General features: G+C 34.4%; 1 protein-coding gene across 4 annotated transcripts in view; it reads left to right on the top strand.

The window, feature by feature from the left end:
- DACH1 (dachshund family transcription factor 1) overlaps nt 1–14,398 on the top strand; it is a 478,746-nt gene extending 464,348 nt beyond the window's left edge. For all 4 annotated transcript variants that reach the window (XM_086328516.1, XM_086328514.1, XM_086328518.1 and 1 more), the window contains one exon: nt 11,689–14,398. In XM_086328516.1, coding sequence (XP_086184642.1) covers nt 11,689–11,726 — 38 coding nt within the window. In that variant the 3' untranslated portion in view covers nt 11,727–14,398. The remainder of the gene's footprint in view (nt 1–11,688) is intronic.
- The last annotated feature ends 1,919 nt before the right edge of the window (nt 14,399–16,317 follow it).

The raw sequence follows: 16,317 nt of genomic DNA, 5'->3' as shown, positions 1-16,317 counted from the left end.
GTTTGTCATAGCTTTTCTTCCAAGGAGCAAATGTCTTTTAATTTCGTGGCTGTGATCGCCATCTGCAGTAATTTTTAAGCCCAAAACAATAATGTCTCACTTTTTCCATTATTTCCCCATCTATTTGCCACGAAGTGATGTGACTGGATGCCATCACTTATGCTTTCTTTCCCATAATCTTGGTCTTTTCCAATGAGTTGACTCATTGCACATCACATGGCCAAAGTATTGGAGTGTTTATTATATATTGTGACACAACAAATTACTTTAAAACTTCATGGCTCACATCATATATTATCTCACCTTTTCTAGAGAAATTTAGAATTTAGAAATTTAGAAATCTCTAGATTTCTAGAGAAATCTAGAAGGAGCTTAGTTGGGTCCTATGCTTTTGGGTCTCTCCCAGGTTGCAAAAACTTTTGGAAAGGGCTTCAGTCATCTCTAGACTCACCTGAAGCAAGCTCCACTTCCAAACTCAGTCATATAGCTGTTGGCACACCTCATTTTCTCAAGATTGTTTTACTAAGGGCTTCAGGTCCTTGTTGGCTATTGGCCAGAGGCCATGATCAGGTCCTTGTTAGATGGACCTCCCATGAGGCAACTCAGTACATGTCAACCTACTTCATCTGATCAAGCAAGTGAAAAGATCCAGAGAAAGAGTATCTTCCAGCAAGATGAAAGTCACAGTTTTTACAGCCTCATCTTGGAAGTGACTTTCCATCACATTTGCCATATTCTCTTCATTAGAAGTAAGTCTTTAGATAAAGTCCACACTTAAAGGGGAGAAATATCTCACAAGGGTGGGACTGCCAGGAGGCAAGGAGCAGTGGTAGCCATTTTAGAGGATTCCTACCATAAGGATTATATAGTAAATAAAATTGCCAAGGTACCTGGTAAGAATGGGATCAGCCCACTGAATATTATATAATTAAAATAGTTCATGTATTCAGGAATGTATGTAAAGGTAGACCAGATGTCCACAGCAGTCCTTGGTGGTAATCTTATGGCAGTTCATGTTTTAATGGACATTTATTAAAACTTGGCTGAACAACTCTGTTTGACAAACACTCAACTGATTCTCATATTCTTTCTTTAGATATGACAATTCTATCAGCACACTTTCTTGCCTGTTTGCTAATCTTTCTCTGTACTATAACACTGCATATCTAAATTGATCCCTTATGTTAATTTTAGAATTAGTGCACAGAGAACTATCTTATTTAATAGTTACTGTACAGCATGTTAGTGTTCTCACCCATGTATGATCTAAATACTTGATGATTCTATTGGATGAGATGTAGAAAAAAGTTATTCCCTATGAAAGTGCCATTTTTTCAGTTAAAACAATTACCATACTTATTATAAACATTTGCAACCTTTCACTGAAGTTTGACATTTGTCAATGTTAACACTAGAATGGCATTTTGGTTTAGCATTGTTTAAATGTTAAATCAAGCTCTGGATATTTAGAACTTTGTTCATTCACACTTACTTCCCCAAACAAATATAATTTTACTAAAATTACTGAATTAGTCATGCTTTCAAAAATAAGCATAAAAATGCTAAACTTTTAAAAGAAGGATGATTTTTCCCCGGCCAAGCTTAAAATAAAATAACTAGACTCTGACAAGAACTGTCCTTCTAATTGCCACTTTTGGCTGTTTGCTAAAGAAAACAAATGTATTTATTCTGAAACCTCAGTTTATTCACTGCAAACTTTCCCTGTCTCTTGCAGTTTTAAAGGATCAAATTCTTGATTTGAAAGATCCTTTCTCCCTTTTTTAGCAATATCTTACTTTTTTCAAATAAGGCATCACTTTTTTATGTTTCTATTTTTATTAAGCATAGTCCATCATCACTAAGGTTCAGCTATTCCCTCAGATGATTTCCTTCCATCCGTGTGTCTTAGTTTTCTTTCTCCCAGAAATGAATAAAAGCATGGAGAAAGTAATAAGATACTTCACTGTGCTTCACTTTGCTGAAGTTGGGAGGTCTCACCTTACAATCAGGACAAGGTAACCTAAGTGCAAAACACCCCATTATCACTTGCTGGTACATTAACCACTCTGATGGATTCGCACTTGCTACTAATGAATGCTTAATTAGAACACACATGCACAAATTCTTTACCAAAGTAGACCTAGCAGCAATTTTCCTTTATTTACAGAAACTACAAGTTTAAGGAGATCTGTGTTATGCTTTGCTTTTGTTTTTGATAAACTTTTAAAAGATAACCTGTGTTTCAAATAGTTAAACAGGACAGTAATTTCTTTATACCAAGTGCACATTAGCCTACACAGCCCTCACCAACTAAGGAGTAAGACAATTAAGTAGACTTCATAAACTTTGCAATTGTAAATTCACCTTTCAAACATAATGGACCAATAGACCAGAATCCAGCCTATATTCTCACCCTCAGTCCAATAAGTTTCACGAATCTGAACCTGGTTTTTCTGGAGAACTCTATTAAGAAAATCACCCAGCATCACCTTACTATCTGATATGTGAATAGAACTTCTTAAAACCTTGCTATTAAGCAGAAAGCATATTTACTGTGAGAATACAGCTCATAGAATCAGTGTAACAACTGTGCACATGGCTAGTGGAGAGGATAAATCTTCAACTAGTTATAAATAAATATCTGATATTGGTGACTATTAAAATTTCATTTCACTTAGGCAACCTATTTTATATTTTATTCATTTCCTCTTAAGAAACCTATTTAGTTTTAATATATATTTGAAAAAAAAAACTATACTTACAGAAAAGCTAAAAATTTTTGCAACTTGCATATGCACTTTGCAAATCTTCACCTATTATTAATGTTTTTCTTCTATATCCTTTATAATTTTCCCTATCTGCATAATATTTTCTGAAGCATTTGAAAGTAAAATGTATAAATCATGGTACTTTACCTGTTATATTTACCCATATACATTCTAGGGAGTACTTATAAAAATAAGGATTTTTCTCTTATACATAAATACAGTGTATTTATCAGCCCAATAACCTATTTAATTGACACAGTACTTTTATTTAAACTGATACTGACACTCTAATCTTGTCATTTGACCCAATCATGTCCTTTATAGCACTTACAGCATTCCTAAATCCAAATTAAGATCACATTATATTTAGTTGTAATTTCTCTTTTGTTTCTTCGATTGTATGCCTTTCCTTGGCCTTTTAAAAATTGTAAAAAAAAATTGTAAAATTGTAAAATTGACATGTTTGAAAAAAGTCTTAAGAGAATGTTTCTCATTTTGCATTTGATACTTCCTCATGATTAGACTCAGGTTGTGTATTCTAAAGTGATATGCAAACAGAAGTATGAAAGTGAAAGTGAAGTCACTCAGTCGTGTCCGACTCTGTGACCCCGTGGACTGTAACCTACCAGGCTCCTCCGTCCATGGGATTCTCCAGGCAAGAATACTGGAATGTGTTGGCATTTCCTTCTCCAGGGAATCTTCCCGACCTACGGATTGAACCTGGGTCTCCTGCCTTGCAGGCAGATGCTTTAACCTCTGAGCCAAATAGAAGTATAGGCATAGTAAAAATAACTTGGCAGAGGACAAGAGTTTGGATCCTAGGGCAAGTGTTGTAACAACAGTTAAGTCTTAGTAATACAATGTATAGGATCCAAACCCTATCTCCATGAGTATAGGCTGATCATTCACATCTAAAACATTTTAATAGAGGGCTAATTTTTTTAATATTAAGCATAGATTGCCTGGTTCTTGGTGAATAGACAAGCAGTAAATAGTTGACAATGATGAAATTCAAGCAAAGGGACTCTTTAAGAGACCTACAATAAGAACATAATTTCTTAGAAGAACTGAGATACTTTAAACCGACTAGTCATTTGGAAAAATTATTTTGCCCAGGGCTAACTCCAAGCTTGCTAAGATTAACCATAGACATCTGTACATTTTCAAATGCCTTCTCTCCACATTTTTAAGCTCATCTCTCATTACTGGTTTGTCTGTTTAGTTTCCTATTTAAAAAGAATGTGTGATTAGATCAGGCTGCTCAGTGATGTTTCCTTCTAGCTCCAATACCTCAAGTCTAATTCCACCTGCTTCAGTTTGTCAAACTGGCAAATTTCCAGTCTTTCCCCCTGTAAGTGTGCTTGCATATCTTTGTGCTAAGTTGCTTTAGTTGTGTTTGACCCTTTGCAACCTTATGGACTGTAGCCCACCAAGGATCCTCTGTCCATGGGATTGTCCAAGCAAGAATATTGGAGTGGATTCAGGAAGACCCCCTCCTCCAGGGGATCTTCCTGACCCGGTGATGAGACCTGTGTCTCATGTCACCTTAATTGGCAGGTGGGTTCTTTACCACTAGCGCCACCTGGGAAGTCTAGGTAATAGACTCTATTACCTAGAGTCTAATAAAACTTTCTTCATGTGTAGAAAGGGATTTATTTTTATTATTTCTATTTTAAAATGTAGATACCTTTTTACCCTATGTATAGTAACTTTAGATAATCTGTTCTCAGAGCATGTTTTAAACTAGAAGATGTTCTCATCCACTTTTTTCTTTGAAGAAAACTGAAAAATTGATAAAAAGCAGTTCTTGTTTACAAAATTGTTTACAGTATTAGCCACAATCAAGAGCTTTACTTCATACTAACTTTGTAATAAACACGGTATGATCTACTCTGGTTTCAAATGAGCTGGGCCATTTTGGTCCATTAGGTAATCCATTACCTACTGCCTGTACTAGTATATTTGGCTTCTGTATAAGACACCCTGCTTGGTGTGCCTTCTTACACATAGTCTGTGCCCACTCTCTAGAATGGCACCAGGTGCGTATAGAGTAAGCATTCAAAAGGGATCTGATGTCCAGTCCTTTCTCATTTTCACTCAACTTTGTGGGCCTCAGGTTATGCAACTGTCACCCTGAAAGATCTAAAATTCAAAATTGGTTGCAACTTCTTCAGTTTTTGTCTTTTCATCGTTTTTGAACACAACCTTGACCATAACTTCTGGAAATCACTTATACAGTTATTATCTGCATTTCGTGAGAAGAAATGATATTTACTCAGTATCCTCTTGTAAAAGAGCTTGTGCTGAACATCAATCTCTCTTAAAATATTTTTCATGTTAAATGTAGACTTTCTGTCTCTGCTTCTTTGCCTCAGCAGTAGCAGAATGTTCTTACTCTAAATATAAAATTATATTAAAAAAGCAAGAAACAATATTTTCTTTAATTAGCTTCTTCCTTTAGGGGTTTTAGAAGAGGGGTTATGACTTGACAAAGATCCTTCCCATCTGTTTCTGTTTGCTTGCTTTTATTTTGACTTCCTTTCGTTGTCTTATCAAATATCACATGAATCATTAACATTTGTTTTCATCGCTTCTTTTGGTTTCTCTTACTTTATATAATTAAGACATTATGCTGAGAAAAGTTTAGGGCTACTACATTTCATATTAGCCTAATATTCTTTAAGTAAATATTAAATGTTCTAGATAAATGATCTTATATGTTTGCCATCTGTTATAGTCCTATTTTTCTCAGCTCTGGAGTAGTAAGATATGGGTACATACAACTTTTTTGTGAAAGCAGCAAACTTCATTCAATTACAGGTGTCTGGATATAAGTTTTGACCAAATAGATGCTATTTTTAATAAAGCTACTTCCTAACAGAAATGTAATTTATTAATCTCTTTGTGCAAAAACCAAAAAGCAAGAGATCCTTGTGTATGTTTTCAAGGGAGTTCTATTCAAAACTGGAATATATACCTATCTGCATACTGAGTAATACTTTTCAGTGACACAGTCCCTTGTTAATGTTTCCATGAAAGCATTGGATTTCTGGTGTAATCCACCTAAGCAATTTGAAATTGTTCCAGTTTGTAATAAAATCTCATCATATATTGTGATTGTTGTTGAACAAACTTCATTAACTTTTTAAAATAAATGATCAAGCTATTTAATACTTTAGTTTCATATATGGAATATGAGCTAAATTCTATATCTGTTTATATGTATTAGATGCTATAAATAACTACATATAATAATAGGTACAAAATATTAAATCAGTGTGTATGTATAACTGAATCACTTTGCTGTACACCTGATACTAACACAGTACTGTAAATCAACAATACTCTAATATAAAATAAAAATGAAATTTAAAAAGTAAATATAATTCACAAACACAAAACAGAACTAGATTAAAACATGAGATTCATTTTCATAAGGGTTTTAAAATATTTTCTTTAACTCATCTGTAGATCTAAATCTGCATAATAACAGTAAGCAGCATACAAAAATTCATACCTACAATAAACTATTCAGTGATCTAGATACTTATTCACTAAATTAGAGCTGTAAGCATCAAATCACAATGAACTTTGGAACTATTAAAGGAATTTGTAATTTAAATAGTTTCACTCAATCCCTTCTCCCACATGCTTTTAATTAGAAGAGACTTTTTAATTAAGTACTCCCATGCACAGAGTGCAGCTTGATGATTTTTCTGTCATATCAGCCTCCCTTACAAAAGCAAATAATCATTGTGTCAAAGGAAGATATTTGCTCTGAAACCAAACTAGAAGAATTCTAGTTCTGATTTCAAGTTGTTCATTTGAGGCTTTGCATACTAAAAGGAAGCCTCTGTTTTCTGAGAAAATGCTGAGAACAGATTTACAAAACAGGGGGACGGATGGTATCAAGGTGTCTAAGGTTCAGTCCCTTCCTCTGCATCAGAGTCAGTGTATTTCCTCCAGTAATCTTCCAATTGCTTTTTAGAGGAAGTGACATAATGGAATAGATGTGGATTCAAGTAAATATCAATTCATTGCATATCTATTTTCTAGTTCTTTGAAAATGTGTAGAATAACTTAAATTTTTTAGGCTTTAATAGCCTGTTTGTAAAAGGCACTAAGAATACATTTTTTGTTGAGTTGTTGAAAAATTTAGATTTGAAATCTGTAAAGTGCCCTGAACACAATAGACTCTCAGAAGATATTATCTATGCTGTTCATAATTATTATTACCTTTATTTCCAATTTGCATGCTAAGTCGCTTCAGTTTTGTCTGATTGTGCAAACCTATGGACTGTAGCCTGCCAGGCTCTTCTGTCCATGGGATTCTCTAGGCAGGAGTGGGTTGCCATGCCCTTTTCCAGGGGATCTTCCAGACTCAGGGATTGAACCTTCGTCTCTTAAGTCTCCTGCATTGGCAAGCAAGTTCTTTACCACTAGCACCACCTGGGAAGCTCCTATTTCCAGTTGATTTGATCATAAAACAATTCTTTCCCAGTTGAAATATCAGGGAATGATTACTTCGTAAACCATGCTCAGCATCAGGAAAAATGTTTCTTGGTGGCCAAGAAATACAGAAATAAAGATGATATAGGAAATGATGGGGAGAAGGCAATGGCACCCCATTCCAGTACTCTTGCCTGGAAAATCCCATGGACGGAGGAGCCTGGTAGGCTGCAGTCCATGGGGTCGCTAGGAGTCGGACACGACTGAACAACTTCACTTTCACTTTTCACTTTCATGCATTGGAGAAGGAAATGGCAACCTACTCCAGTGTTCTTGCCTGGAGAATCCCAGGAACGGGGGAGCCTGGTGGGCTGTCGTCTCTGGGGTCGCACAGAGTCGGACACGACTGAAGCGACTTAGCAGCAGCTAGGGCTCCATCACTTTGCCTACTGTTTGAAGAGTCAGGCAAGAACAGAGTATTGGAATACTTATTACATAACATAAAACCATGGCACAGTTTGAATTATGGGCCCATGTATTTTATCTAGCACTCTTGCCATTAGGCTTGCTCTCAGGTGGTTTGTTATTGGAGGCCTAAGATAGACCTATAGTCCCATAACTCAGAAGCCTGCTGTTAGCTCTCTGGGTACATCCATATTTGATTATTTGTTGTAGATTAGCAGGTCAATATAATTTCTCAGGAACAACATAAAATTATTTAAAACTTTTTTTTTTCCTTACAGATTCAGATTTATCCATAAGTATGTTTCAATAAGGGCTTCCCTTGTGGCTCAGTGGGAAACATTATTGCTGCAGTGCAGGAGGTGTGAATTTGATCCCTGAGTGGGGAAGATTCCCCTGGAGAAGGAAATGGCAACACACTACCTTATTTTTGCCTGGGAAATCCCATGGACAGGGGAGCCTAGCAGGCTGCAGTCCATGGGGTCACAAGGAGTCCATGAACAAGACTTAGTGACTAAATAAATGTTTTAATAAATATGACAAAATTATAAAGTAGAATTGCTTCAAAGTTAGGCTTTGTAGACAAAAGGAGAGAGAGTTACTCTTCTAGAGTCGGTCTGTGCCTGATAAATTTCTATTTCCAGTTAATTCTAAGGCAGATAATACTTGATATCTAAGTATTATTTAACCATGGAAATGCCTTAACTATAACTATTGGAATCTATTTTACAGCCAGCATTTTTAATGCTTGATGCTTTCCACCTGTTATGAACATGAGTCAAAAATTTTAGACATATTTATTAAAAGTAATTGTTATAGTTGACTAAATACTGAGCACATAAATATGTTTATAATTTTTATAAACATATTTTGTATATGGCTGCAATAAAAATCTTACAAAATTATCGTTATATTTTTAATGTATATATTTTTTGTTTTAAAATTTAGTTTCAGATAGACTTTAAAATCTCTAAATGCTAAAAGAATTATTTTTAGCACATAAGCATGTTAATTAATTAATTTCTCCAAAAGTTTAACATTTAAGACTGCATTAAAAGCTTTAAAGAAAGCATCATGCTGAAGCATTCTCCTTCTGATACTGATGGGGAAAGAATTACGGCTGCTGCTTTTGTGGGTCTCGCCATGTAAGAGACTTCTCATATATAACATCAAAGTGAGACAAAGTGCTATGAAGTTGATTCTTAGGGTGAGCTCTATTAAGAGATGTTTAGTAAGACAGCAATGCAAGCAGGGAAGGAGGAGGTACTTATTTTGAAGCTTCTAGAAGGAATAACAGACCTCAGCAGTGCAGAGCTTGGTGTGCGACCGGGTCACTGCATGAGGGAGAGGGGTGACAGATAAGATTAGAGAAGAAAGTCAATGTCAATTGTATAGAACCTGGATGAAGAATCTGGCTAGTGGATCTTTTAAAACAACATGTGTGCTGTGTGCCCAGTTGTATCCAACTCTTTGCGATCCCAAGGACAGTAGTTCACCAGGCTCCCCTGTCCATGAGATTCTCCAGGCAAGAATATTGGAGTGGGTTGCCATTTCCTTCTCCTTATAACAATGTGCAAACATACAATGATTGATGATTAATGAATGACTTTTGTATAACCATTCTTTGCTACTGCATTCCTTCTCCTAATATGCTATAGGTATCACAGAAGATTAGAAAATAATCTTTAAGGCTTTAATTTTTTCTTTGATGGAAAAAGACTTTTAAGAATTCATAATCTTGAGATGTTAATTTTGAGCAAATCATTTCTTTTCCACAAGTATTTTGAATGACTTCACTGAATAAAATTTGAATTTTGAAGACAGATGTTTCTCCTCCCCTCTCTAATCTTAGGAATCATTGTCTATTAAAAAAAAAAAAAAGAATGAGAATGAAATCTTCAATATAAGTGAATATACAATGATAGAAATATTGAGATAAATTGGAAGGAAAGAAAAGTTGGGTTAAATTAAATAAAGACTAAGAATTAGAAAATTTTGGTAAAAAGCATCAGTATTCTACTTCTTGGAGAAGGCAAAGGCACCCCACTCCAGTACTCTTGCCTGGAAAATCCCCATGGATGTAGGAGCCTGGTGGGCTGCAGTTCATGGGGTCGCTCAGAGTTGACACAACTGAGCAAATTTACTTTCACTTTTCACTTTCATGCATTGGAGAAGGAAATAGCAACCCACTCCAGTGTTCTTGCCTGGAGAATCCCAGGGACAGGGAAGTCTGGTGGGCTGCCGTCTATGGGGTCGCACAGAATTGGACAAGACTGAAGCGACTTAGCAGCAGACTTAGCAGCATTCTACTTCTTTGGTTGTTTCTATAATTTCTATTACTAGATTTTAAAACCGTTTAGTTGCTTTAGTTAGTAAAAATCATTATCAAAAATATCTATTAGTAGTTCTGATTTTTAGATACATGATACTAAGAATATGAAAAACTGAAGCTTTATTTTTAAATTTTTTATAATATTAGTTTATTAGGTTTATTTGGGCTTATTTATCTATTTTGTATATATAAACCACATGAAAATTATATCTGACTTGTTCATTCATTTGTTCATTCAAACCCATACTTATTGAACATTCACTGGGTGCTCAGATTATACCAATAAGCCAGAGTTCAAAATATCCTGGAGGCAAAGCTAAAACATGTGGTAGGAATATACAATTTTAGGTACATCAATATTTCTGTGAAGTAGAAAAATGGTTTAACATCGGTTTTAAGTTACTAATTACTGCAGATTATGTATAAGCACTCAATTAACTTAATGTTGAAGGTGAGATCTACAAATATTTAGACTGTGTTTCCTAAATAACTGTAGTTTATTTCTAGTTCCTTATGTATTAATTGTTAAAGTTACCAGACATTTTGCAAACACTTGCACTGCAATAAGCATTTTTCAAATGTTTAAAAACTTTACTTTTCTATATACCTTCTACTGGAAAAGGCAATGGCACCCCACTCCAGTACTCTTGCCTGGAAAATCCCCATGGATGGAGGAGCCTGGTAGGCTGCAGTCCATGGGGTCACTAAGAGTTGAACGCAACTGAGCGACTTCACTTTCACTTTTCACTTTCATGCATTGGAGAAAGAAATGGCAACCCACTCCAGTGTTCTTGCCTGGAGAATCCCAGGGACAGGGGAGCCTGGTGGGCTGCCGTCCATGGGGTTGCACAGAGTCGGACACGACTGAAGTGACTTAGCAGCACCAGCAGCATACCTTCTACTATAGATATTAAATTATGTGAAATTTAAACATTTTATACAAATATTTCAAAAGTTTGAACCACACCATAAAGTGGACAGTTGAGAGGGTAATAGATTTATGTTTTGCTTTGTTTTTTCTCTGGATTTTTAATTTCTTATTTATGCTTCATTCTAGTAGATTTGTTGAAGATCTAATTTACTTTTCTTTTTCACATAGCTGTATTTCTCAACTGGTAAAAGTTGAGTAATATATTTGCATCTTAATATTTAATTATTCTATTAATCTCACTTCAAGGTGGAAAGATTATAGTTCATTGACATTGATGAAATAACCTGGATGACTTTCATATAAATAGCAACAAGTATGCACACGAGTTGCATTACATAGTATATTTAACAACACCTCTCAGTCTTTCATAATGGAGATATATCTGAGTGCATTCAGAAAAAAATTGGTTCTGCAAGCTTGGAGGAAGTAATAGTCATTCAACAGAAATCAACTAGCTTTGCATATCAGTCACACATACACATACTCTTACATATTTTCTGAGTGCTCTGTACTGATATCAAAATAGCAAATATATATTTATGAGAATTTATGAAATGCTGTATTCTTTTCAAACATATAAACTCAACGTAATTATGAAATGAACTTTGAGAATATGTGAAAAATGTTGCTTCCTAGATAAGTGAAGATAGAATAAAACCCACAAATTTTATATTGGGTTGTGTAGTTTTTATTTTCGCATTTGTCTCCAAGATGTCATATAATTATTTTTTGTTGTTCATTTTTAGATGGAAGACTGTATTTGAAAACTACTGTCATGTACTGAATCTTTCCTGTTGAAGAAACCCATGTTATAGTAAAGAACTCTACAGTCAGACGTTCGTCATTGGAAAATTTGGAAAAAAATAAAGTCCTTTTAAGGGAACTTCCTCAATTTTGTGTATTAATGCTCTTTAAAAGTTTAAGTATTCTACAAAAAAAAGGTTTTCCTTTATTGATTTTCATCTGTGGTTCATACCAGAGACCTGAGAATGTTTGTAAATGTACAAGTATCAAACTTCATACAGTTAATAACTGCAACTTTGCTGCTGGACACTTGTATACAGTTTAAAAGTAGGTCTGAATAAGACCTACCTTTGTTTTTTTAATGGAATGAACCATTTTCCTCTTCTGAAAATTCTGTGTCTGAGCACATCAAGACTCTTGTAGCACTGGTCACCTAGACTTACAGAATTATGTCCTCCAGAAACCAGCAAGAACACTTGGAAATAAACTTGTAGAGGACATAGAGGATTCCTAAAAAATCAGTAAATCACAGAATAATATTGTTACATTCTATTTTAAACTCTCTAACTGTGGTTTTTCTCCTGAAGATTTTTGTCCCATGTACTTTCCAAAAGACCAACAAATGGATATTGACAACAACCCCGTGAAATAACATTTTGCATATCTGAAGAGAAGCATTGGATATAAGCCAAAAGGTTTCACTGAAGGTCTTTTTACCTTAAAAAATATATAAATGTAACATGTTTTCATTCCAAACTGGTAGTGGTATAGAGAACTTAAAATGATCAGGATGCTTCTTCTTCAAACTGTTGGTCACATGTACAGTATATAAACATAAAACATACAAGGAAGGTATTATGTATGCAGTAGTATACTAGAGTTTAGGAAAATGAAAATTTTAGAAAATATGTTTTGTCACCCTGTTGGTCAGAAAGACACCTTTCTGGTTTTAACGCATGCAGGCATGTAAATATTTGTCTGGAGTCACAGTATTAATGAATGAGATCTTATGCATCTGGTGACAACAGAACTCTGTGTCAGCCACTTTTATTTGTATATTGAACCCTAGTTAGTGCCCCAAACTGCACTATTGAGAATGGATTGTGGCTGAATAGTAAATCAAAACACCAGAAATATTTTTATATGTTAATGTCATATTATGTTAATGTTGCTGAAAGACAAAACCTAACAAACTCTTGATCCTTGATGTATCAGTCCAATACCATGTAGCGCTGAGTGATAAAGTTCAAATGTGTTGTGCTTCCCCCCCCTGGTCAGAGGGAAGGGTGCCTATGTGTTATTTTCACTGTCTTCTTGAGAGTTACCATATGTGTTTTCACTTTTGTGCAGATAACTGGAAGTCAAGCTGCAAACAGTGCTTACTACAAGCTGAAGTTACCTTCTCTTTGTTTTTACATACTTTGAGTTACACCTTTAAAGACTGAAATCATGAGTCAGTACAGTTGCTGGACATTTTATGATTTTGCTGTCATCTTAAAATTTTATGATCCTAACATTATTTATTACCATAAATAGCAAAATCTTAAATGGCCAAGGAAACTAGCTTAAACATGTTTAAAGATAGTTCTCATTGGCTATTAATGATTTGGTTAAGAAATTAACATTATAGATACACTGGCACTAAGCTTCTATAGTTTTTAGGTCTTCCTTGCAATACTGAAACATATTTCTTTTGTGTAGCTCGCTATTAACCAGCTAAGGCCATTTTTAATACAATAAAAAGGTTATATATGCAGTTCCTATTTTTAGCTTGCTTAAAAGGGAGCAATATTTTTATTTAAAACACTGTTAGTAAGTGCTTTCTAGAAACTTGGTTTTCTAAGCATAATTCTTCCATAAACATCTTTTGTTATTTGAACACAAGAGATTTTATTCCTTGTTGTATGTATCTCTTGCTTTTCCCTGTATGCAGTCTTTAAAGGATTATAACACTTAAAATCAGAGGGACTTGTGGCAACCTTTTGAATCATACATTTTTGAAAGCTTTTTTTTAAAAGCCCACAACTTCCATAAGTAGTAATCAGCCATTGCTCTGCTTCTTGCATAGAGTCACCTGTTAAGTAGGTTGAATAGTTTTAAAATACATATTTTCCAGACCTTTGAGAATGCTTTAGTGTTTGGTTCACTATAAAAGGAAATTTTAGAAAGGAATAAAAAAAAAGCTATCAGCTATATGCTAAGAGAGAATCTTACTAACATGTTGTAAATATTACAAGTCAAGAAAGTTATTTTAAGTCTGTAACTTAAGTTTTTTACCCTTTATTAGTTATACAGGTTGGTTTAAAATTCATTTTTTGGTTTAAACAAGTGAAATTGTGCCCATTTTATGGTTTCCATGCTTTTGTAATCCTAAAATTATTAATGTCTAGTTGTTCTATATTATAACCACATTTGCGCTCTATGCAAGCCCTTGAAACAGAACATACTCATCTTCATGTAGGACCTATGAAAATTGTCTATTTTTATCTATATATTTAAAGTTTTCTAAAAATGATAAAAGGTTATTACGAATTTTGTTGTACAAAATCTGTACAAAAATCTGTTTTTACATCATAATGCAAGAATTGGAAATTTTTCTATGGTAGCCTAGTTCTTTGAGCCTGGTTTCAATGTGAGAACCACGTTTACTGTTATTGTATTTAATTTTCTTTTTCTTTTCAACAATCTCCTAATAAAACTGTCTGAAATCTCCCAGTGACTTTATTTATAGTTCATCTTTATTAAATTTTGTGAAATGCACAGCATTGAAGGAATATTTACTTTCTAATGGGAGGCATCTAAAAACAACATAAGTCAGCTCTTTACAATATGAAGGGAACAATGCTCAATGATTTTATTTAACATGCAACTGCTTCTATCTCTAATATGAATTACTGCGGTGAAAAACATCATAAAAGCACACTCTGTAGTTATTGTTTAACAAGCAGATTTTCCATATTTTGTTTCTTGCCAGCTAAGCAAACTGCCCACATATACATGATTTATTTATGTACATTTTTCAGTTTATGAAGCTGTTATTTGTACCTTTTTCCTTTATATTCTTATATTCCCATGATTCTTATTTCACAAAGCTTTGTGCTGAATAATGTAAAGGAGACATGTTGATGGAACAAAATATATTATTCCCATATCTATAGGAGTGTAGATTTGTAACTCTAACTCAGTGTTTTGTTTTTACTCTCTATCATTGAAAAAAAAAATGCTTTTAGAAACTTTGCAATTCCAATAGCCTTTAATAATATAAACGTCTTAACTAATCCAAAATGCCGCACTTAAGGAAATCACAGATACTCTGTGAATACTCCAAACATTCCCAAAAGAATGGAAAATGATTTTTTTTCTGTCTAAAGAAATTATTTCAATGAATTAACAAGTAGTGATAGATCCCTAATAAAAACCTCAAATGTTTATGTGACCACTACAAACACATTTTTGTCTTCTGTCCTCACAGGTTTATGTTGGTAAGACTTGTATTAGAATATCATATGGCCTCTGGATGTTAGCGGAATTTGGTAATGATTTAAGGTTTCTCCCCATGTGTTTTCATTGGCATTAGCAAATTTACAATATGAACAAAAGTTATTTATTACTAGAGGAGAGTAAATTATAATTAAAAGTTACATGGATTGCATTTTTACAATATGGGGAGTAGAGATGTTAATAGAATTAAAATATTGCAAATGACATTGTAAATATATCACTTTTCTTCATGTGTAGGCTTGGTGCTAACATTTATCTTTCATATGTACAACTGGTATATAAAAGCTGAACTGATCCTCATTTATTCCTTTAAACAGATTCATTAATAAAGCCTCATTCTGCAGAAAGCACAGTGCTAAGTGTTGTAATGAATGAAAACATAGCTTTGCCCCAGAGGAGTTATAATTTTGTTGGAATAGGAAGTCTTACTTTCAGCAAGAGAAGAGTCACTGAATGTCTCCTAGTCTGCCATGGATGTAGAACTAGTGTTAAGAGGGTATTGACTTAGATGCCTTCCTACTAAGTGGTAGCAATCTATATCCATTTTATGCATTCACTTTCTAGCGACTAATGCAAGACAGTTTGCAGGTCAGACAATTCTGCAGAGATTGAGAAGACTATATTTCCCTCTATGTAAAACACCATACTAGTTATTCTTTTTCTGTTACTTTTCATGTATTTCAATCACATCACTCTTCTTGCCAATCCTCACAAACTTTGTGTTTCTTTTAATTTATTTATGTTTAATTAAAGGATAATTGCTTCACAGATTATAGTGGTTTCTGCCACACATCAACATGAATCAGCCATAAATATCCCCCGTGAACCACTCTCCCATTCCTTCTGCTCCTCTCAGTGACTCTGCTTCTTTCTCCTCTCATTGCAGGCATACATGTTCCTCTTGATTCCTCTGTTATTCAGGAGCATAAGATCCCACCCATCGAAGCAAACCAGTCATTTTCTTTCTGTCCTAAGCTAGATTCTCTAAGTTCTGATTGTCTCAAGTCAACGCATGTGGCAGTAAGCTAGCTAGGTACTGCAATACATGCATTTGGGGAAGTTGAGAAAATACTGTGTCCAGTTAAATTGGAATTTCTGGGGGTTGGGGCTGCAGCATCAGGATTTTTAGG

This window comes from Bos grunniens, chromosome 12 (genome assembly GCF_055505025.1).
Source record: "Bos grunniens cultivar Pamir isolate PY7600 chromosome 12, Bosgru_T2T1.0, whole genome shotgun sequence".
Lineage (NCBI taxonomy): Eukaryota > Metazoa > Chordata > Mammalia > Artiodactyla > Bovidae > Bos > Bos grunniens.
The sequence above is the reverse complement of the archived record's forward strand: the minus strand, read 5'-3'. Positions and strand labels throughout refer to the sequence as shown.